General features: G+C 45.0%; 1 protein-coding gene across 2 annotated transcripts in view; it reads right to left on the bottom strand.

Moving 5' to 3' along the window:
• The window catches only part of smad7 (SMAD family member 7), a 29,911-nt gene extending 8,281 nt beyond the window's left edge, over positions 1–21,630 (bottom strand). The window contains exons 1-4 of one of the 2 annotated variants that reach the window (XM_084046005.1): positions 20,599–21,630; positions 19,743–20,517; positions 17,442–17,495; positions 9,288–9,359 (exon numbers count right to left, since the gene is read on the bottom strand). In XM_084046005.1, coding sequence (XP_083902131.1) covers positions 9,288–9,359; positions 17,442–17,495; positions 19,743–20,277 — 661 coding nt within the window. In that variant the 5' untranslated portion in view covers positions 20,278–20,517; positions 20,599–21,630. Of the gene's footprint in view, positions 1–9,287; positions 9,360–17,441; positions 17,496–19,742; positions 20,538–20,598 lie in introns of both variants that reach the window. The other variant, XM_084046004.1, reaches the window with a different exon arrangement.
• Between the last annotated feature and the right edge of the window lie 243 nt (positions 21,631–21,873).

The raw sequence follows: 21,873 nt of genomic DNA, 5'->3' as shown, positions 1-21,873 counted from the left end.
GCGGGGAAATTACAATAAGCCGATCTGGCAACACTGGTCACGCCGTGAGTGTCTTTGTTTGTCGGGTTCATTTGTCACTCCGCAGGCGTCCATCTCGGTCAGGGTCATGGGGGGGAGGGGGGGGGAGTATGACAATAATCCAGGAAGCAGCCAATTAGGGAAGTCAAGTTATATAAGAGGAAGATATCAAGCTCTTCCCATAGTTCAGGAAACTGAAACGAGCCCCCACTGGCAGGAAAGACCCTGACGGGGTGGTGGGGGGGGAGTGGGCCGTCTCGCCCCTCTCCACCAATCAGGGGAGAGGAGAGGAGAGGAGAGGATGGACGTGTAAAGAAATATCCGACACAGAACCAGAAGAAAAGAAAGAAATAGAGAGTTTTTTTTCTGCACGGCTAAATGAGTTTGAGTTTTTTTTTTTTTTGTTACTAAAAGGAGTTTACTCCTTCGCTTAAAGCAGTGGTTCTCAAACGTTTTCATATCGAGGACTCCCCCAAATTAATATGTATTTGGCCACCGACCCCCATCTGAAAATATGTTGTGCCAGGGACCCCCATACGAGATGTTCAAATGTTAAGTGAATATTCAAAATGTTCCACATTAAGTCAAGAATTTTCTTTAAATAGCTTATATAGGGTTTAAGTGGTTAAACTGACTTTGATGCTATATTAACTACATTTTGCTGGGAACTCCCTGGAACGCCCTCAAGGACCCCCGGGGGTCCCCGGACCCCACTTTGAGGGTCTCACTGGCTTAAAGCAGACTACTTATAACTCCTTATAACACCCGTCCTACTCCAGCTATAATTCCAACACTTTATCATTCTGACCATGGGTACACACAGACACACACACGCACACGCGCACACGCACACACACACACACACACACACACACACACACACACACACACACACACACACACACACACACACACCTCCTGCAGTCCAGATTTCCCAGGGCGACAGGATAAATAAACACTCACTGGTTGGATAGACAGTGCCAGGCGGGCAATAATGATGTCATCGGTTCACTTAAACACACACACACGCATACACACACACACACACCCACCCAATACCAGCGACAGGACTATGTGTCTCGGGGGGGTGCAGACAGACAGATAATCAAACACCTGCCGAAAGGACACCAAAGATCGGCGTGGGAACCGAGCAGCTGGACGCCACACGCGCACACACGCGCACGCACACACACACACACACACGCACGCACACGCACACACACCGTAACGTCTTTGTTGTGGCGCTACTGGGATGAAAATGTGTTATTATTAATAATGACTCAGCTCATAGTGTGTGCAGTTCACGGCAAAGATATGGTTACTAAAGCGCACGCACGCCTAGGGGTCCCAAGGGGTCCCCAGCAGAATGAGTTCATATATTATCATTTAAATGAGTTTAACCATTTAAACCATATATATACACATCGGCTATTTGAAAACAGCTGAACCACAAGCAAACAACACAAATCTTGCACGGGGGGTCCCTCCTGACACAAAATATTTTCAGCGGTCCGCGGCAAAACACATGGTAATGGGGTCCTTGACATGAAAACGTTTGAGAACCACTGTTTAACCGTCGTAGCTCATAGGCACTCTTTTTGTTTTGTACCCTGAACCCTCTCCTGTCTCTTCTGTTTTTCTCTCTCTCTCTCTCTCTCTCTCTCTCTCCGAGCTGTTTTTCTGATTTGTGCAGCATAATGACACAGGGTGGGGAACAGAGGAACGGCCAAAAAACCAAAATTAAGTCCCTTGCCAAGAGGCGGCTTGGCCGCAGCGCGGGGAAAGGAAGTGGGGGAGTAATGAGAGCTCTTTGGCCCCGCGCGGCGCAGAGCAGAGCGGCCCTGCACGGCTCGGCTCTGCTCATTGGCTGAACGCACAGGCCTCCAAATTACAGAGAACAGAACAGAACTGCCAGCCCTTCTCTCTCTCTCTCTCTCTCCCTCCACTCCACTCCACTCCACCCAAAGCAGCCATCTTACTTCTCCTTCTCTAGGAGGAGAGACAACTCCTGCCATTTTCATCTCTAGGACCCTCGGTTTGGTATGCATTATAGGCCAACAGACCCCCCCCCATAACTCTGAGAGTGTACAAATGGAACCAAATGGACACTCCCAGAGTTCATACGGTATAAAATGTGTATAAATGGTGTTTATATACGATTTATTTACAGCCAATTACAGCAGAAAACAGCAGACGCCTGTGAACCGTGCAGTGGCATTGTCGTTTGAGAGAACAAACCAACAGAATAGAGAAAATGGGACTATTTGTTTTACACTGACTGGAGATATTCTAGAAGTGCAATGACTTTGCATTTCTTTGTTTTGTGATTCCTGTTGTTGTTGTTTTTTGTAGCTTTCTCTTTGGAACACTGTAAGATCCGGCGCGGTTTAATTTAACGCTCAGAGTTAAAATGGCCTCGTTTGGAGTCCTTTATTTTGTTAGACGCTCGGGAGTTCATTGGGCGCTCCGGACTTTGCCGTGTGGCGTTCGGCGTCTCTCTGCTAGTGTTTGTTTTCCGTTGCAAGGAGGCCTCTCTGCCTGCCTGCCTGCCTGCCTGTCCGCTCGCCTTTTCCTCAAAGACATGAGGTCATATCCTATGCAGCCTTTTCCTCTCCCCGCTAACCCAAACAAGGCAGGAATGCTTGAGAAAGACTGAGGGAGACTCTGTTTCCAAGTTCCCGCTATGGGGTTTCTACTAGGCTGGTTTCTTTAGGCCACTGGTGCTCAAAAACGTTTTAATTTCAAGGACCGCCACTTTATAATCTCTGGGACCCCACTCTACACCGTGGAAGGGGGACCCATGGTGGTCCCAAGGCCTCACATTGACAACCGGTGCTTTGAATTTGCACAAAAGTAGGGCTGCGACTATGTATATCGATGATCTTCTATGCGATTACTCTTTCAATTACCTTTTCCATTAACTTAATAACTGAGATGTGCATTTTTATGGATAATTTCTTTTATATTTTCAAAGAATGAAGAAAGCATGAAAGAAATTGAATAGATTTTTTGTTTTAAATCGGCCAAATATGTATTTGTCTGATTAACCACTTGAGACCCATTTTATACTCAAGTACAACAAAGTCGTGCAAAAGTGGGCGATCTACAAGCCCTTTGATTGAGATTGAGCTTCATTAAATTGCAGTCGGTGACATTTCTTTTGGGTCTCCTCGTGATCAAATAACAGAGTACGGTAGGATTGAATGAGTCAAGGTGACAAGGCAAGAGGAAGTTAAAGATAAACTGAAGTCTCCCCCCCCCACCCCGGATGAAAAGGTTGAATAGCACGGCTGCTGGTTATACATCCCACTGACTCCTTGGATGAGTCATTAACTCAAATGGTTCTCAAAGTGGGGTCCGGGGACCCCCAGAGGTCCTTGGGAGGGGGTTGCTGGGTTTTTTAGGTATTTTTGAGGTATTTGTACTTTACTTGAGTATTTCCAATCTTCAGTACTTTTCAGCGTCGCAACGCGTTGTGAGCTTGTAGATCTGCTATTTTCAAACATTTTAGTACTTTTCCTTTTGGTACTTTAAGTACATTTTGATACAAATACTTTTGTACTTTTACTCAAGTAAATTTTGGAATTCCGGACTGTTACTTGCAATGGAGCATTTCTACATTGCAGTATCGATACTTTTACTTAAGTACAAAATGGTAGTACTTTTTCCACCACTGGTGCTTCAGGGTGCTTGACACGAGGAAAGTTTTGTGAAGCACTAAATTAACTGCCTGACTGACTGACTGATTGACTGTCTGTCTGTCTAGCAAGGTGACTGTCTGTCTGTCTGTCTGTCTGTCTGTCTGACTGGCAAGCAGGATAAGAATACACCTCCACCTAAATTTAACCTGCGACGAGAGGAAACGCTTGTGTGACAGTCGGCCATATGCCAGGGCTCGCACTGGGTCATTCTATCTGCTCGCCTGTGTGTGTGTGTGTGTGTGTGTGTGTGTGTGTGTGTGTGTGTGTGTGTGTGATCTTCTTACATACAGGCACTTCAGGGTCACTCCCTGATGGCACCAGTAGACATGCCACCGACAGACACACACACACACGCACGCGCACATGCACGCACACTACAAGCAGTACACACACACACACACACACACACACACACACACACACACACTACAAGCTCACAACACCCCACCATGTGACATGTATTTTTACGGTAAAAAAACAAAAACAAAACAAAAACGTCTTTAAATCTTGGACATATTCAGCATATTCAACACATTCCCAAAATAGGGAAGCCAGATTGAAAGCGGCTACGTCTGTGGGTTTTTATATAAATATTTAACCAATGAAAAATATCAATGAGAGCTCGTGACTGAATAATAACTACATTGGATTCATTTGGAACGCAGGTTCCTTTTTCCATTTCCCTGAAAAGTACAGTTTTTTTGGGACATTTGGCATGGTTTCTGCGCGACTAGTCATCTAAGTGATTCTAGTCCCTGACACATGCACTGACCCCTAGGCTTAGACCTTAGTTAATGCGAACCTTTGCGCTCACACACTTGACAGTTAAAGGTTAATACTGGTGCCATTATGCCTGATTTATGTGCTAGTGTCTCGCTGGTGTCTCGCACAGGAAATAGATCGAGACGCGACGCGCAACCAAGCCAAGAGAAGCTTGATATTATCTATTTACTACAGCCCACCAGCGCTAATAGCATCAGCTAGCCCCTTGCTATAGCGCTGAAAGAACAGCGCTCTGCTAACGTACGGTGGTGGAAGAAGTACTCAAATGTTTTACTTAGGTAAAAGTATCAATACTGCAATGTAGATGTACTCTGTTACAGGTAAAGGTCCGGGATTCAAAATTTACTTGAGTAAAAGTACAAAAGTATAGGTACCAAAATGCACTTAAAGTACCAAAAGTAAAAGTACTAAAATGTTTGAAAATAGCCGGCCTACAAGCTCACAACGCGCCCCGATGCGACGCGTTGTGCGCTTGTAGATCGGCTGTTTTCAAACAGCCTAGGAATAAAATAGGGCTGAAGTGGTTGATGTGTGTTTTATAACGTCATAATTGATATCTGCAAAGTAACTAGTAACTAAAGTTTTTAAATAATTGCAGTGGCGTAAAAGTACAATATCTGCCTCTGAGATGTAGTGGAGTAAAAGTAAAAGTATAGACAACTGAAAATCCTCCAGTAAAAGTAAAAGTACCTCAAAATTGTACTTTTAAGTACAGTACTTGAGAGTAAATGTACTTAGTTACTTCACACCCCCGGTAACATCCATTGCCCCGACATTTCCACTTCCTACAGTTATACAACAAAACGTTACAGAACGTAACCACGGTTCTATGAATCCTACATGAACGACCTGCCAGAAGAAATAAGATTCCAAGCACTGTGTTCCTTTTCCTGGGTGAGGTCCACCCCCTCCCCCCCCCCCCCCCCCCCCCCAAAGTAGGCCCTAAAGCCCGGCTCCAGCCAAGTCAAGAACCTCCCTCCCCACCAGTACCCAACAACCCCCCCTTTGGCCGGCGGCCACCAAACATCCCTCTTGCTTTTCCTGTGCTCAGCCCCGGCGGCGGCGCTCGCTGCAGCAGAGCTCTGTGTGTGCTCCAGGCTCATGATGACGTGAGCCCAAGCCAGCCAGAGAGAGAGAGAGAGAGAGAGAGAGAGAGAGAGAGAGAGAGCTTTGGAGCCGCTAGCCTGGCAGGCAGCCTAGTTTGCATTTGCGCTTGTCGCTTGCTGTCACAGCTAGCTCTTAACTCCTGATGGCCCGAATAACTACTAGCCTCTCCTTGCTTTCCAGGAGGGACAGAGAGAGAGAGAGAGAGAGAGAGAGAGAGAGAGAGAGAGAGAGAGAGACAGAGTAGAAGACACAGAGAGAGAGAGAGAGTAGAAAAGAGAGACATTTCTGACAGCAAATGCACAATGATTATGGTTTTGAGAGATCGTTTTCTCTAACGTAACACGGCTCTGTTTGCACATATCTTCATTCCCTTTCACTTGTACACGCGTTACTTAGCTTTGACTGTTTTGTTCCACTTTTGCCGTGGCAATGTAAACCTCTCATGCCAATGAAGCCCCTTTGTAATCGAATTAACCCATTGAGACCTGAAGCCGATTCTACATGTCTCCTAAATCCCAACAGTTTTCTGAAAAACGTATGTTTCTATATCAGTGGTGCTCAATCTTTTTCATGTCAAGGACCCCCAAAATTATATGTATTTGGCCGCGGACCCCCATCAAAATATTTAGTTCCAGGGACCCCCAGAAGCAACGATTTGAGTTAAAAATGTTCGCTTTAAAATATATATATATTCAAAGATTTGCACACATTTTCACGAATTTTCAAAAATAGCAGATCTACAAGCTCGTAGCGCGGCACTCGGTGCCGCGCTATGAGCTTGTATATCTGCTATTTTTGAATAGCCCAAAGTGTAAAATAATGCTTTTTAGCTGGCACAGTTCCAGGTCTTAATGGGTTAAACATTGAGAGAAGGCAGAAGGGAGAGAGTATCCCTCTATCTGTCTCTGGTCTCTTCTATTCACCTACAAAAAGGTTGCACGGCTAAAGTCCTCGCTGTTCATTTGACTCGTCTTGAGAGTTACACATAGATACATGAACACCCTCTCTCTCTCTCTCTCAACCTCTGTCACTTGTGTGTCTTAATCTTTGGGTTACTATAGCGTAACCTCGGTTCTCCGAGAGTGGCGAGAGAGCTCCCTACGGTGAAACGCCTCTCTTGCTTGTGTCGTTCGTGCACTTCGGCGAAGCCTCGTTCATATTTAGCCCGCACGACTGTGTGTGTGTGTGTGTGTCGGCCACCGGAAATAATAACACGATATTTAAGGCCCGAAGGACAACACGGCACGGCGCGATGAGGCATAAATTAGGCTCGACCCTCCTTCCTTCTTCCAAACCAACCTCCTCCTCCTCCCCCTCCTCCTTCTTTTCCTGTTTCCCTGTAAATGCAGTCCGGAGAGGAGAACATGAAAAGATGAATGGGTGTATTAAAAGGTCAACGGACCTCTCTGGGAGGAGAACCAACCCCGTGTCGTTGTTGGTCCTGTTTTTTTCTCCCCAAACATGTTTTTTTTGGGGGGGGGTGGGGGGGGGTGTGCCTCAGAGAAGGAGGGGAGACGCCAGCGAGGAGGAGGAGGAGGAGCAGGGCTCACTTTATAAGACCCCCAGGTCTTGGGTTTCACAGTTTGCACCGCGTGTAACAAAAAATACAAATGTGTCTTTACTTAATATCGTCTTCTGTCGGGTGGAAACCGCGCTAAGTCCAAAACTGTTACTTTTCGGGATTAAAATTCCCCAAATCGCAAAAGTAGCTCAAAAGCTTGTATATCTGCTACTTTTGATACTTTTGTGTGACTAGTATCATCACGGATATGACAGTAATTTACGGGGGGGGGGACACAAAAAGTAAAAGTATGGAAATAAGAGGTCGATATACACCACAAAATCCTGAGTGCTCATTTAACTGGGTCTGAATGTGTACATGTGTGTACAGGGGGGGGGCGTAAGGACGTCCCACCAGAAGAGGGAACTGGGAGGTTCTGGTGTGTGGGGGGAGGTGAAGGCAAGACGGGCTCACCAGCCAGACATTTATGAATGTGCCGCTACCACTGGCTCTCCAGGCTACATTCATTATACATTCATTACACACACACACACGCACACACGCACACACACACACACACACGCACACACAGAAAAACACAGGGGGTGACAAGAGGAGAGGAGAGGGGAGGAGGGGAGAGGAGAGCAATAACTGTGTGTTCATTTGCTCTATCTGGTTCATCTAGCACCACTCCAATCTCTGCCCCATCTAAGAACACACACACACACACGCGCGCGCACACACACGCACGCACGCGTGCACACACACACACACACACACACACACAGACACACACACACACACACACGCCCCCACCCCACCCCCACTGCTAAACAAAGGAGGGGGAAAATGGTCAGTGAACACCAACTGACATAAAACAGGCTTTAAAGTCCTTGTAATGAGAACCATCTGAGCTGCAGCAAAACACACAGAAACACACCAGCCCGGAGCTCTCTCTCTCGCTCTCTCTCTCTCTCTTTCTCTCAGTGCGTGGTGTAAAGTAAGCACATTCACTCAAGATTGTACTTAAGTAAAATGTTAAGGACTTTCACTTCACTTCAGTATTTCCTTTATTCTATACTTTATACTTCTACTCCACAACATCTCAGAGGCAAATATTGTACCTTTTTTTTTTACTTTAGTGTTACTAAAGTCTCTCTCTCTCTCTCTCTCTCTCTCTCTCTCTCTCTCTCTCGTAAACACCATCTTACTCTGTGGCGTGCAGACTCGGAGCAGACACAGGGCGCTGGGTAAAGCAGGCAGTGCTACCGGAGGGAATTATGGGAAATCTGGACATGGAGAAGTGAAAAAAAGGCAGAGAGACCTCGTTCCCAGCGAGAGGAGTTCAAACAGAAATGATAGTTTCTAGTCCTCATGGCGGAGAGAGCACTTGAGTGGCGTTAAACGCCAGCGACGAGCAAACATCGTCACGCGTGCACACAACGTAGTCTAAATTGAAAGCATAACATTCTCTGACATACTTCAATGTTGGGCGAGTAACGCATTACATAAGCGACACATTATATATGTGTTTCATCAAGACATTTACCTTTAAGCTGCTAAAATAGCATTTTAACCGGTAGCATTATTGTTGCTTTGGTTCATATTCCATTCCACCCTCTTCCATTTCATATTACCTCCTTATTATATTATTATTGGTCCTTTGGCAATTCATTTGAGGGTGTTTCGCGAAATTAACACAGAAGTAACGCACGGTAATATCGAGTAGTATAGTCAAAACTGTAATATTTTACATTCTGAGAGTAGCTTCCCAACCACAGCTTAGTTTCTCCTGACCACACACACACACACACACGCACACACACACACACACTGCAGCAGCAGTCTGTGCCAAACATCCGTCGGGCGCGCTTGTTTTCCATTACGGCATCGCGCGGCAGAAGAACGAGACAGTGAAGAGAGGAGCACTCGGTCAAAAAGAAACACAGCCCCTTTCTTGGGGGGGGGGGGGGGGGGGAATGGCCACTGTCCTCTCACCAAAAAAGGGGGGGGGGGGGGGTTGCGGCTTGACAGAGGAGAAAGAAAGAGAGAGAGAGAGAGAGAGAGCAGCAGGAGGAAGCAGTAGAAGGAGAGATGGAAGGAAGGGAGATGAGACTGAAGAAAGAGAGAATAAAACCTATAGTCCTTGATGAACAGGAAGTGGAAGGTGTGTTTACCTGAAAGCCCCACAGGGGCAGAGTAGGTCGTTCCTCCAGTGTCACTGGATGCAGGTCCAGAGTCTGGAGAATCTGACGCAACAGAGAGAGAGAGAGACATAATGTGTTAAAAGCAGTGGTGTAAAGTAACTAAGTACATTTACTCAAGTACACAGTACTTCAGTACGCTTTTGAGGATTTTTTAACTTTATCGGAGTATTCCCCATTTTCTGTACTTTTACTTCTACTCCACTACATCTCAGAGGCAAATACAATACTTTTACTCCACTACAATTATTTGAAAACTTTAGTTACTTGTTACTTTGCGGATATAAATGATTACATTATAAAACCTACATCAACCACTTTAGCCCTATTTTATACCTAGGCTATTTGAAAATAGCCGATCTGCAAGCTCAGACAAGCTCGAAACGCGGCGCGTGATGCCTGACGCTGTAGTATGATCAAGTAGGGCGTTAATTTACGAAAAGAGGAGAAAGTTGTCACAAATTGTCAAAAAAGGACGCACGGACAAGACCTCCATTGCCATCCTCAGAGCCCCGCCGCGAGCGCTTCTAAAAATATAGAGCCATTGTTTTGTGTATGTGTGTGTGTGTGTGTGCTCGATTTCCCAAATCCTTAATAAGAATCTAACAGTTTAGCAGGATATAGTCCATCATAGCCAAAACAATGAAGCGAGACAGGAGGACCCCGCAAGGCAAGACATGGCAGCTTTTGAAAAGCGGGCACGCTGTAATTTCTTTAATGGCCGACCCACAGGCAGTTAAAACAAACGTACCCCCCCCCCCCCATCCCGTCAAACTCTCATGGTGGAATAATAATAAACTCCACTCTTAACACTTGTAATCTAAGACTAGTTCCAACTTGATGCCGGGGGATTACGTTTGAGTAAAACCTCGGTACTGAACGGCGGTGTAAACCACTGTTTCCCAAATGGGTCGGGACCCTAATGTGGGTCGCGGACCAATTTTTGTGGGTCGCGAGGGAATACTTATAAACGAAAAGTTATAAACAAAGCTCTGGTGAAAATAGCCGATCTACAAGCTCACAACACGTCGCGACGTGTTGTGAGCTTGTAGATCTGCTATTTTCACCAGTTTGGGTCCCCGGGGAGACATCAAATGTCTCTTTTGGGTCTCGAGCTAAAAGTTTTGTGAAAACCGCTGCTGTGAAACCATTGGGAGTGTGCTCGCCGAGTATAATGCTGTGCTGGTGGTGTCCTGGTATTCACTAATGATACATTCCATTCACTGCACGTCACCTACCATCCTGTAAACCACACTTCTCTACTATGGCACTGGCCACTTTGATTTGATCTTCTCGGGCTATACTAGCGTTCAGCTCCGGCGTTTGGCGAGTTTCCTTGGGGAGTGATACGACGGTCTCTACTGCGCCGCATTTAGAGACACACGTCCATGAACGCCACAAACAGTGACAGACAAAAAAAAGTTAAAATGACTTAATATTGTGGGTGAATTACTCGTCTCAGTCCATGGTCCCTATTTGGGGGGGGGGGGGGGGGGTTCACCTGGCATCCTATAGTCTGTATAGTTTCAATGTAGGCTGATGATAGGTTCTTGGTTTACGTATGTAGTTATTATTAGATTATTGGTTTACTTATGTATTACTTTATTATTAGATGACTATTTATTTATTATGTGTATTATGTTGCATTATGATGTATTATCTGGTGTCCTTGCTTACTGTAAGTCGCTCTGGATTAAGAGCGTCCGCTAGATGCCTAAACTGTAAACTGTAAAACCGGGAACGCATCTGTGTCGTTTTAGATTTGAGCGTAGGCTATTCAAAAATCTACAAGCTTACGAGCTTGTCTGCTATTTTTGAGATTCGTCTGTAGAATTCGGCCTCGGGTCTTTAATGGGTTTTACACAGAAAATACACCGGAACATAAATATCTACGTTCTTCATGGGATATTCCATTGAGGCAAGCTGAGGCACGGGAGTGAAAGAGCTGCAGTAGCCTCCGTGCTAACCGCGTCCTATACTCACCGTGCAGGACATGGCCCATGCTGTGGCCACAGTGACGAGACGCACGAGCGAGCGCTCCCCTCGACCTCCCCCCCTACCCCAGCCTATACCGTTCTGTCATTGGCTGCCAGCAGCCAGCCCCTGGTCTCCCCGGGCAACGGTTCCCAGCTGACCACAGCAGGGCAAGGGGGCATCGAGCCCCATTTATACTCGGTTGGCGCGCAGCGGTGGAAATTAACCCATTAAGACCTGGAACTGTCTCATTTTTAGATTTGAGCTAAAAAGCATTATTTTACACTTTGGGCTATTCAAAAATAGCAGATCTACAAGCTCATAGCGCGGCACTCGGTGCCGCGCTACGAGCTTGTAGATCTGCTATTTTTGAAAATTCGTGAAAATGTGTGCAAATCTTCTGAATATATATATTTTTAAAGCGAACATTTTTAACTCAAATCTTTGCTTCTGGGGGGTCCCTGGAACAAAATATTTTGATGGGGGTCCGCGGCCAAATAAATATAATTTTGGGGGTCCTTGACATGAAAAAGATTGAGCACCAGTGATATAGAAACATACGTTTTTCAGAAAACTGTTGAGATTTAGGAGACATGTAGAATCGGCTTCAGGTCTCAATGGGTTATTAACTAAGTACATTTACTCAAGTGCAGCCGCGACGATGCGATGAGCTGTGTGAGCCTTGTAGGTCACGACGAGCTCACTAGGTTTTCGACGTGAGTCACCGCACCGGCGCGCGGCTAAGCACAAATCAGGCGTCAGGGAAGAGAGAGAGACAGAGGAAGAGACGGAGAGAGAACCAGGGCGAGATCCAGACAGCGTACAGTGTTGCCATGTCGGATTATTATAAGCGGCTTTTTTGGGCTTCTTTTTCTGTAAAGTTGCTTGTGAACATTGGTAGTTGTGTGTTGCGGTTATTTTGAGTGTAGTTGCTTATTTGGGCTTGTTGTCTAATGTTGTCTAAACCAGTGGTTCTTAAAAGATGTTATGGCAAGGACCCCCAGATTAATATGTATTTGTCCGCAAAACCCCCATTTGAATATTTTGTGCCAGGGAAAGCAACTCTGACACACTCATACAGCCCAGCATCCTGCCCGTCACTGAAAACATCGCCCTTTAATTGCTTTTATAATAAAGGATAATAAGCAATTGCTTGCCGGGTTCTATTTCTAACTTATTTTCTGTTTACCAAGGAGCTGACGAGATGGGGGAGACCCCTGTTACTGAATAAACACTGCATGATTACTATGGGAATATAGAGCTATTTAAAACGTATTTTAACAAAGGGAAAAATCATCGCTCACTGTACGATGCTCTCTCGACCTTACTCTAGGCCCAACTTCAACTGGCACACACACACACACATTTTCTCTCTCTCTCCATCAGTACGTTTACAAGGGCTTTTTCCAGCCAATCTCTTAAACCAACACTGATTTCATGAAGCATTTATGTTGATAGAACAACAGCTTGTTCATAGAACTAACGTCTCGTATGATTCTCCTGGTAAAGTGAGTGAGTGCTTTTGGGGGATGTGATATTTAAAGGTAGGGTAAGTGATATTTTTTGGTTAAAACAAAAAGTATTTTGTTAAAAGGTTAAAATACTATATTCTGAGAGTAATCATTGCTATAAAGTGTTTTTTCAGTAACAGATGTCTCCCTGTCTGTCCAGCTCTTTAATAAACAGAAAATACATTTTTCGGTAGGTGTCAAAATCTCAGCCAATCAGGAGAAAGTACCCATTTTTAAGCTTAATTTGAAAAAAACACTCTATAGCAATGAGTACTATCAGAATATAGAGCTATTTAACACTTATTGTAACCAAAGCATATCACTTACCCTACCTTTAAATTAAAAACAATCACTACTATTATTATTATTATAAGTAGTAATATATTAGTATTAGATGGCACATACATGGCTCCGCCTCCCATCTCATGCATTAATCACAGTCCTTTCTCTATGTCTATATTAGCCATGGTTATTTGGGGTGTCATTCTATCGGGTTAAGACTGGTACGGAGGGCAAATATTAACTCATTCCCTGCCTAGAACGACTAAAACGACTTCTGTTTAAAGCCATGCCTGCCAAGAACGACTAAAACGACTTTTTTTAAAAAATAAAAAAATAAAAAAAAAATATATATATATATATATTTTTTTTTTTTTTTGGACCCAAAGACCAAGGAGATATGATTTTTCGAAGATATAAACTCCCATCCACTTCCTTGTTAACTTAAAACTTAAAAATTCTGTACCTGAGTACTTTTTTTTTTTCAATGAAAAATCTGCCAGAAATAATTCTGGCAGTGAATGAGTTAATATTGCAATGATTGCATTCATCTGCGGAGGCAGAACGAGTCACGCTGTCGCGGGGACGATTAACGTCATTGAGACAGACATGGGGTGTTTCCTAGGAGCCGGGGGGGGGGGGGGGCAACTCAACTGTCATTTGGACGATTGGACCCCTACTGCACGGTTCTATTGCGCTTAATTTGTATTCCGTCTCATGGTGGTGTCAAGCACCAGAAAAAATTGCAAAAATAGCAGAGCTACAAGCTCAACAACGTGATGAACTGTGAGCTCGTGTATCGGCTATTTTCAGCGCTCAACGCCGACGTTTACAGACAAAGTATAAAACCCTGTTCCCACTCACTCGAAATGCCTGCAATTCGCTAGCATGTTTCATCTTTTGAATGATTTTGAATGCGGACGTATATATTTCGTACCGTCGATATCTCGCATCGCCCCAAAAGCCTCACAAGTGTGATGGGCTATTCAAGGCTACTTTGGGCTATTCCAAAATAGCAGATATACAAGCTCATAGCGCGGCACCGAGTGCCGCGCTATGAGCTTGTAGATCTGCTATTTTTTGAAAAATCATGAACATTTGCGCAAATCTTTGAATATGTATATTTTAAAAGCGAACATTTATAACTAAAAATCTTTGCTTCTGGGGGTCCCTGGAACTAAATATTTTGAGATGGAGGGGGGTCCACGGTCAAATGCATGAAAAGCATCACTGTTACGTTAGAGAATCACAGACAGACAGACAGACAGACAGACAGACAGACAGACAGAGAGAGAGGGAGAGTGAGAGAGAGAGAGAGAGAGAGAGAGAGAGAGAGAGAGAGAGAGAGAGAGAGAGAGAGAGAGAGAGACAGAACACCCTATAAAGAGCCACAGCTGCGGCTGTAATGACTTCCTATTGTTTCTGTTCATTGAAAGCCACTTTCTCCTCCTGACTGACTGACTCACACAGGCTGCCGGGTTTGACGGCCATTGTACTCTCACCCTGCACTGATTGTGTGAGCGCTGGTGGTTGAAGGGGGGGGGGGGGGGGGGGGGGGGTTAAAACCAAAAAGAGACTAAAATAGACCTGCCCTCAATGCCATGCCATGGTAGAAGTACTCACATTTATTTTTTCTTCACTTAACCACTTAAACCCCAGCATCCGTCCGTATTGTGGGGGTGAAACTCTCGCTGAAAATAGACGATCTACAAGCTCGCAATGCGTTGCAGCGCGGATATTTCACGCGGAGCGAAAAGTGCCGCGCTATGAGCTTGTAGATCTGCTGTTTTTGAAAAAAAAAAAAAATTTGTGCAAATCTTTGAATATATATTTTTAAGAGAACATTTGTAACTCAAATCTTTGCTGCTGGGGAGGTCCCTGGAACAAAAATATTTGACAAATGTTGGCTTTAAAAAATATATATTCAAAAATTTGCAAAAATAGCAGATATACAAGCTCATAGCGCGGCCGCGCTATGAGCTTGTAGATCTGCTATTTTTGAAGAGCCAAAGAGATGAAAAATGACAGGGATGCGTTCCCGGATTGAATGGGTCAAGTGGTTGCGTACAGTACTTGAGTAAATGTACTCTTTCCACCACTTCCATGTGTTGTGTGTGTGGGGGGGGGGGGGGGGGGGGTTGGTGGCGGCGGTGGTCTTCCACGGGGCAAAGAGGAGGAGGAACTCTTGTAAACAGTTAATGGAGCGCTGGCACGACGCCCTGCAGGAAGCCGCCTTGCTCAACGAGCTCTTCCTCCTCTCTCCCCCAGCCTGCGCGGCGCCCACATACTATCTAGACAGGAAACCCCCCGAATATAACATACTTCAAAAGTGACTCAGCCACACTGACATGATACGTGCATGATGACAATGCATGCCAATTAACCACTTAAGACCTGAGCTTCCGGTTCTACAAAATCAAATGTCTTCTAAATCCTAACAGTTTTTTTGAAAAACAACCTATGTTGCTATATATCATCAGTGGTTCTCAAACGTTTTCATGTCATGGACCACCCAAAATGATATGTATCTGGGCGCGGACACCCATCTCAAAATATTTCGTTCCAGGGACGTCCCGAGAAGCAAAGATTTGAGTTGCAAATGTTCGCTTCAAAAATATATACACATTCAAAGATTTGCAAACATTTTCACGATTTAAAAAAAAAAATGCAAATCTTGCAATCACAACGTGGCATTGTGTGAGCTCGCAATTCATTGCACTAAATTACATTTTGCTTCTTGTACGCCCGTATTGATTATAGATCTGCTATTTTCACTAGCATTGATATATTTTCTGAAAAGTTCCCGAAGATCTTGTACTTTGTCATTTGTTTTTTTTTAAAGCAAGCGCTCCAGTACTTTAACTCCTGTGCAAATTCGACCGAGCAACTTTCACTCGTAGGTGTAGACCGGGAGTATCTATCTATGCTTTTGACTCAAAGTACTGGGGGTTGAGTACTTTGTGCCACCACAGGGGGAACAGGACAGTCAAATGAGATCCGGAGTTGAGGATTGGTGGCTTTCAGAAACAATGGGCTAGTTAAGGATAATGGCTCCTGTCACGATGATCTCACATAGCACAGTGATTGATAGTTGGCTGAGAGATCAATTGCATGCAAGGAAATTGTATGTTTGCCGACACAACTAACCGAGGCCTTTTCGACTGACTGGTGTGACAGCGAGAAGCAACCCAAGCGCCTTCAGCCAGCGACTCTGTATAGATTCATTTGGCTGATAAATGGCTTGTTGGCTCCAGAGATGTGCTTCTGTCTGTCTGCCCGCTCAATCTGTTGTATGATTTGCAATTCTGATTTCCTCTCTAAACAAAAGCTGCTATCTAGGCTACACATCCCCCTCGTCCTCCAACCCCCCCCCCAACCCACCCTTGTGCATGTGTGTGTGCCCGCAACACACACACACACACACACACACACAACAACCATTTACACAACAATAGCAACTCATTCAACACCCCCCCCCCACACCAAAATACATTTGTATGCATCCACCCAAAACTCATTTCCCCACTTGTGAACAATTCTCTTGCTAAATAGGCTATACAAGTACAGACAGCTAAAAAACCAAAAGGCCAGACAGACAGACACTTAATGTGGATATAAATGTCACACACACACAATCCTACACTCACACACCAGTGTTTCTCAAACCTTTTCATGTCACGGAACACCAAAATTAATATGTGTTTGGCCATGGACCCTGCTGTCTGAAAAGATGTTGCGCCAGGGACCCCCATACAAGATTTGATTTTGGAAAATAGCAAATCAGCTTACATAATAGGTTTCAAGTGGTTAAACTGTTTTTTAATGCTATACAACTCATTTTGCTGGGGACAACCCCCACTCAAGGGACCCCTGGGGGTCCCCCCGGACCCCACTTTGAGAACCACTTGACTGACCAATGCAAACGATACAGTTACAAAACCCCCACATAAACACAAACACATTCACACACTGGTGTGTGGTGCCTTATTGCCTTGCCTGCCAGTCAGTCAGTCAGTCTCTATAGCTTGGTATCTCAACTAGGTGCTATGTGGGCCTGGCTGCCAGCCATGCTATAACTGCCCCGCCAGGCAGGCGTGCCACTACACTGCTATCATAAATCACAACACAACATGGAGCCGTTTCCACCACAGACACCCTCCACGCACGCGCACACGCAGCGAGAGAGAGAGAGAGAGAGATGTAATATAATCGTTTCCCATCATTTTTACAAGACCCTTCGCTGACTCCAAAGTCCTCCCATCAGTTTGTATTTTGAAATACAGTAGTGTTTGCTTTAACATACCCAATAATACATTGGTTCCATGTTGTAAAATACATATATATTTTAAAAAATCCAACTCACCAGGTGGTTTAAGAAAGTCCATGGGGTAGCGCGAGTACGGTGGAGGGGGAGACTCTGCATGGAGGAGGGGGGGGGGGGGGGGGGGGGGGGCAGGGAGGAAAGAGAGACTGATGAGAAGAAGAGAAGAGACACACACACACACACACACAAAAAAACAGGCGAAAAGATCGAAACTTATGATAACAGTTGGCATTCTTTTGGGGAGAGTGTTTCTGTTAGTTCTCTCTGTCTGTCTGCCTGCCTGTCTCTCTCTCTCTCTGTCTCACTCTCTCTGTGTGTGTGTGAGAGAGAGAGAGAGAGAGAGAGAGAGAGAGAGAGAGAGAGAGAGAGAGAGAGAGAGAGAGAGAGAGAGAGAGAGAGAGAGAGAGAGAGAGAGAGGCAGGGCGGTCGGGCGGCTATTGCCTTTCATTTGGCAGGCAGATAAACAGGGGGGCGCCTGGCGCCAGCACAGCCACTATCAGCGTCTAGGGCCAGACTACTGAGAGATACGGGCCTCTTTTTGGCCACTGCGTGGTGGTGGAAGAAGAAGAAGTACTCGGATGTTTTTACTTTTAAGTAAAAAATAAATAAATAAAAGAATGTATCAATAGCCTACCACAATGTCGAGTAAAATATCTGAATGCCTATTCAAACGTTTTTACTTGCGTTAAAGTAGCTACCAAAGTAGCCTATTTGCATCCGAATGTATAGCCTACTTGAAGTAAAGTACCAAAGTAAAACGTTGTTTTTTTTAAATTAGCATATACTACTAGCTACAAGCTCACAACAACCTCATGTGCTTGTAGATAGCCGAAATATAAAACAGGGCTTAAAGTGGTTATTGTACTAATAATCTATACGTGCAAAGTAACTAACTAAAGCTGACACATAAATAATTGCAGTGGAGTAAAAAGTAGCAACAACATTTGCCTCTGGGATGTAGTGGAGTAGCTATATAAAGTATCGAAAAATTGAAATGCTACTTGAGTACATTTACTTAGTTACTTTCCACCAGTGCTTTTGGCTCAGGACACACAGCACACACACACACACAGGCTGGAAACTTAGTTCACGATGGAAACACTCCACTGCAATGGCCCTAGCTATCTGAGTCGTTGAACTTTGGAAAAGAATTGTGAAACGATAAAAACACAATGCCATGCTTTGCAAAGTGGGCCCTCTGAACGTTACACACATGTAGCCTATTCTTCTTCTGAGTGAAAGTAGCCTGGTACTATTAATATGTAGCGTTTGACGTCGAGCAACCAAAACATGACGTCAAAATACTTTGTTTGACTCGTATTATATAATGTAGGGCCCATGATATCTATCACAGAGACATTGCTGTGTCGCCGTGTTTATTTATTATCGAGACCTCAGACGAATTGAACGCCATGTTTGACAACATTATCTGACATAATGATGTTATTACTTGACACTGTCGCCACATAGCCCACGTCACGTGACCTTATGGAAACTTAAGACGGTGCTGTCATTTCAATTCATCTAATTGCAAGGAGTGCTTAGTTGACACGTGGTTTGACAATGTAGCCCACACACCTGATTTAATATGATGCAACATTAAACAAATAAATAATGACATTTTATTTTCAGTTTTTTTCCCGGGTGTTTGTATCATTTCACCAATGGTGTAAAGCAACTAGGTACATTTACCCAAGTACTGTACTTGAGTACAATTTTGAGGTATTACTATTTTTTACTCCACTGGAGTGTTTGTTTCCAATTTTCAATATCTTTACTTCTACTCCACTGCATCTCAGAGGATTATATTGTACTTTTACTCCACTACAACTGGTTGAAAACCCATAGTTACTTTGCAGATATTCATTATTATATCATAAAACATACTTTAACCACTTTAGGCCTATTTTATACATTCTATTACATTTTACTTTGGGTGCTTTAAGTATATGTTGATGCCAATACTTTTGAACTTTTACTCAAGTAACATTTTGAACATACAGGCCTTTGACGTGTAACAGAGTATGTTTTATATTGTGGTATTGCTACTTTTACTTAGGCCTATAAGTTTAAAAAAAAAAAAAAAAATCTGAGCCACTGCATCTCACTGTGGTTCTCAAAGTGGGATCCAGGGACCCTCAGAGTTCCTTCCTTGAGAGGGTTCCAAATTGACCCTTCCAGGTCTGTAACTCTTGAGAGTGTAGAAATGGAACCAAATGGACCCGTACGGGTCCATTTGGTTCCATTTCTACACTCTCAAGAGTTATGGGGGGGTCCTTGAAATCCACAAAAGTTCCGAGAACACCACTGCGCTAGCGGCCGCATCGCATCAAGACTCACCTAGTTCACACAGCCTGCTCATGTGGTGCGGGTTGCAGCAGACGAGCTCCGGGTTGCCTTTCCCATAGGATTCACAGCAAGGCAGCCTCTTGAGCTCCGACAACGAGTGCCTGAGGTCCGGCCACCGGAACACCTTGGCGAGCAGCAGCGGGAGGGAATAAGACTGTTGGCCCACCCTGGCGTCCACCCGGGCGGGCAGGAGCACGCAGGGGCTCCGCGAGGCGCCCCCCTTCGACTCCACCGCCTGCAGCAGCGCCTCCAGCTGCTTCTCCTTGATCTTCTTGAGGATCGAGTGGGTCAGCGCCTTCAGTTCGGCCTCCTCCGACCCTCCACCTCCGCTGTTGTTGTTGTTGTTGGACTTGCTGCCGGTGGCGACCTTTGCCGTTTTGCCCATGCAGCAGCCGCCGCCGGACGACCCATGCGATCCTCCGCCGCCTCTGTTGTCCGCCTCGCCCCCCGTGTCGCCCTGCTGATCGGCGGGCGCGCGGCTCCTCCAGAGTCGCCGGACGAGCCCCGACCGTTTGGTCCTGAACATGCGGGACGAAAAGAGGGTTTCCCGGCTAAAAAACGAGCATCGCGTCCGCGAATCATGAAGATTCCGGCGTCCGAGTCCAGGCAGGAATAAGCAGCCCGAGATGATGCGGTGGAGAAGCCGTGTGCAGGAGAAGCAGAGGCGATCCGTAGCATGCGCCAGTCTCTGTTACCTATATAGGCTATAGCCTACTCCTAAAACCTAGAGCCCAGTCTCTGTTACCTATTAGGCTACTCCTAAAACCTAGATCCAGTCTCTGTTACCTATATGCTACTCCTGAAACCTAGATCCAGGTCTCTGTTACCTATAGCGTACTCCTGAAACCTAGATCCAGTCTGTTACCTATAGGCTACTCCTAAAACCTAGATCCAGTCTCTGTTACCTATAGGCTACAGCCTACTCCTAAAACCTAGAGCTTTTAAAACACTGCCACGGTTCCTATGACAGTCAGATCTCATTTAGGGGGTGAATAACCATCACCTAAATGTATTGTTTAAGACTTACAATAACTAGCAGCTTACAAATGTGTATAACGGTTTTTTAGTGCAAATACATTTGGTACAACACAGCAGCAGAGAGGCGTGTTATATTTATTCATTTGGTAGGCTAGTGGTGAGCTTGCTTCGAGCTAACCCACACATATACCATGCCGATACTTCAGTATGGTTTAGGATTAACATGGTAAAAATAGCATATATGGTGCAATATAAATAGACGTTTGTCTAGTAGTGTGATGGAATAAAAGGCTGGGCAGCCTGGACGATACAATAATTATTATTCCATGAAAAGCAAAGCTCGTCTCTGTCTCCAAGAGCATAATCCACAAGATCCCAGATCCAACTGCTCGGTGATCGCAGCGACTAGGCTTGGCTGAACCGTATCCCTTCTCATCTAAAATATGACATTCATTCTACACAGGAGACGTGTGGGTCTTCGAAATATTATTTGAACGAAGGAGAGGGGGGGGCTCGTTCAGAAGCGGATCATCCAAAAAAAAGCCACAACGAAACGAGCAAAAAATCCTGAAGTGATCCGGACGGAATAATCTAAAAAACCCTAGTTGTAATTTAGTTGCGTTTTATCATTTGAATCCGTCGGGTTATTATAGCCTATATACGGGTTATTATAGCCTATTATACGTCCAATGCAGCGTTTTTTTTCCCCACAGAAGAAATCCTGTGCCAAATTAATCCAATTGGATGCTGTTTTTTCTGTGTCTTCTTCTTGCGATCAGAGCAGGAACGAGAGTATATCTGATGTGATCTCGGTGGAAAGCAGTCTGCATATGACTGTATATGGTTCCACTGTAGTCTGTGCCCTTGTTGCGTTGCGTCTGTGTCGCTACCACTCCAGACCGTCTCTCTCTCGCTCGCTCTCTCGCTCCCCCTCTCTCTCTCTCTCTGACTGACTGACAGTGTTGCCAGGTTGTGTGAGAGAAACAAGCAACCAGGTCTATAAAAACAAGCCCAAAAGAAGCGACCACATCATGAGCACTAAACCTACAGCTATTTGAAAGTAGCCGATCTACAAGCTCACATGCAACGCGTTGTGAGCTTGTAGATTTGCTATTTCCCCCTCAAAAAAGAAATAAAATGTGGA

Source organism: Gymnoscopelus microlampas (assembly GCF_963454915.1).
Source record: "Gymnoscopelus microlampas genome assembly, chromosome: 21".
Classification (NCBI taxonomy): Eukaryota; Metazoa; Chordata; class Actinopteri; order Myctophiformes; family Myctophidae; genus Gymnoscopelus; species Gymnoscopelus microlampas.
Note: the sequence above shows the minus strand (reverse complement) of the source record. Positions and strands in the feature narration are given on the sequence as shown.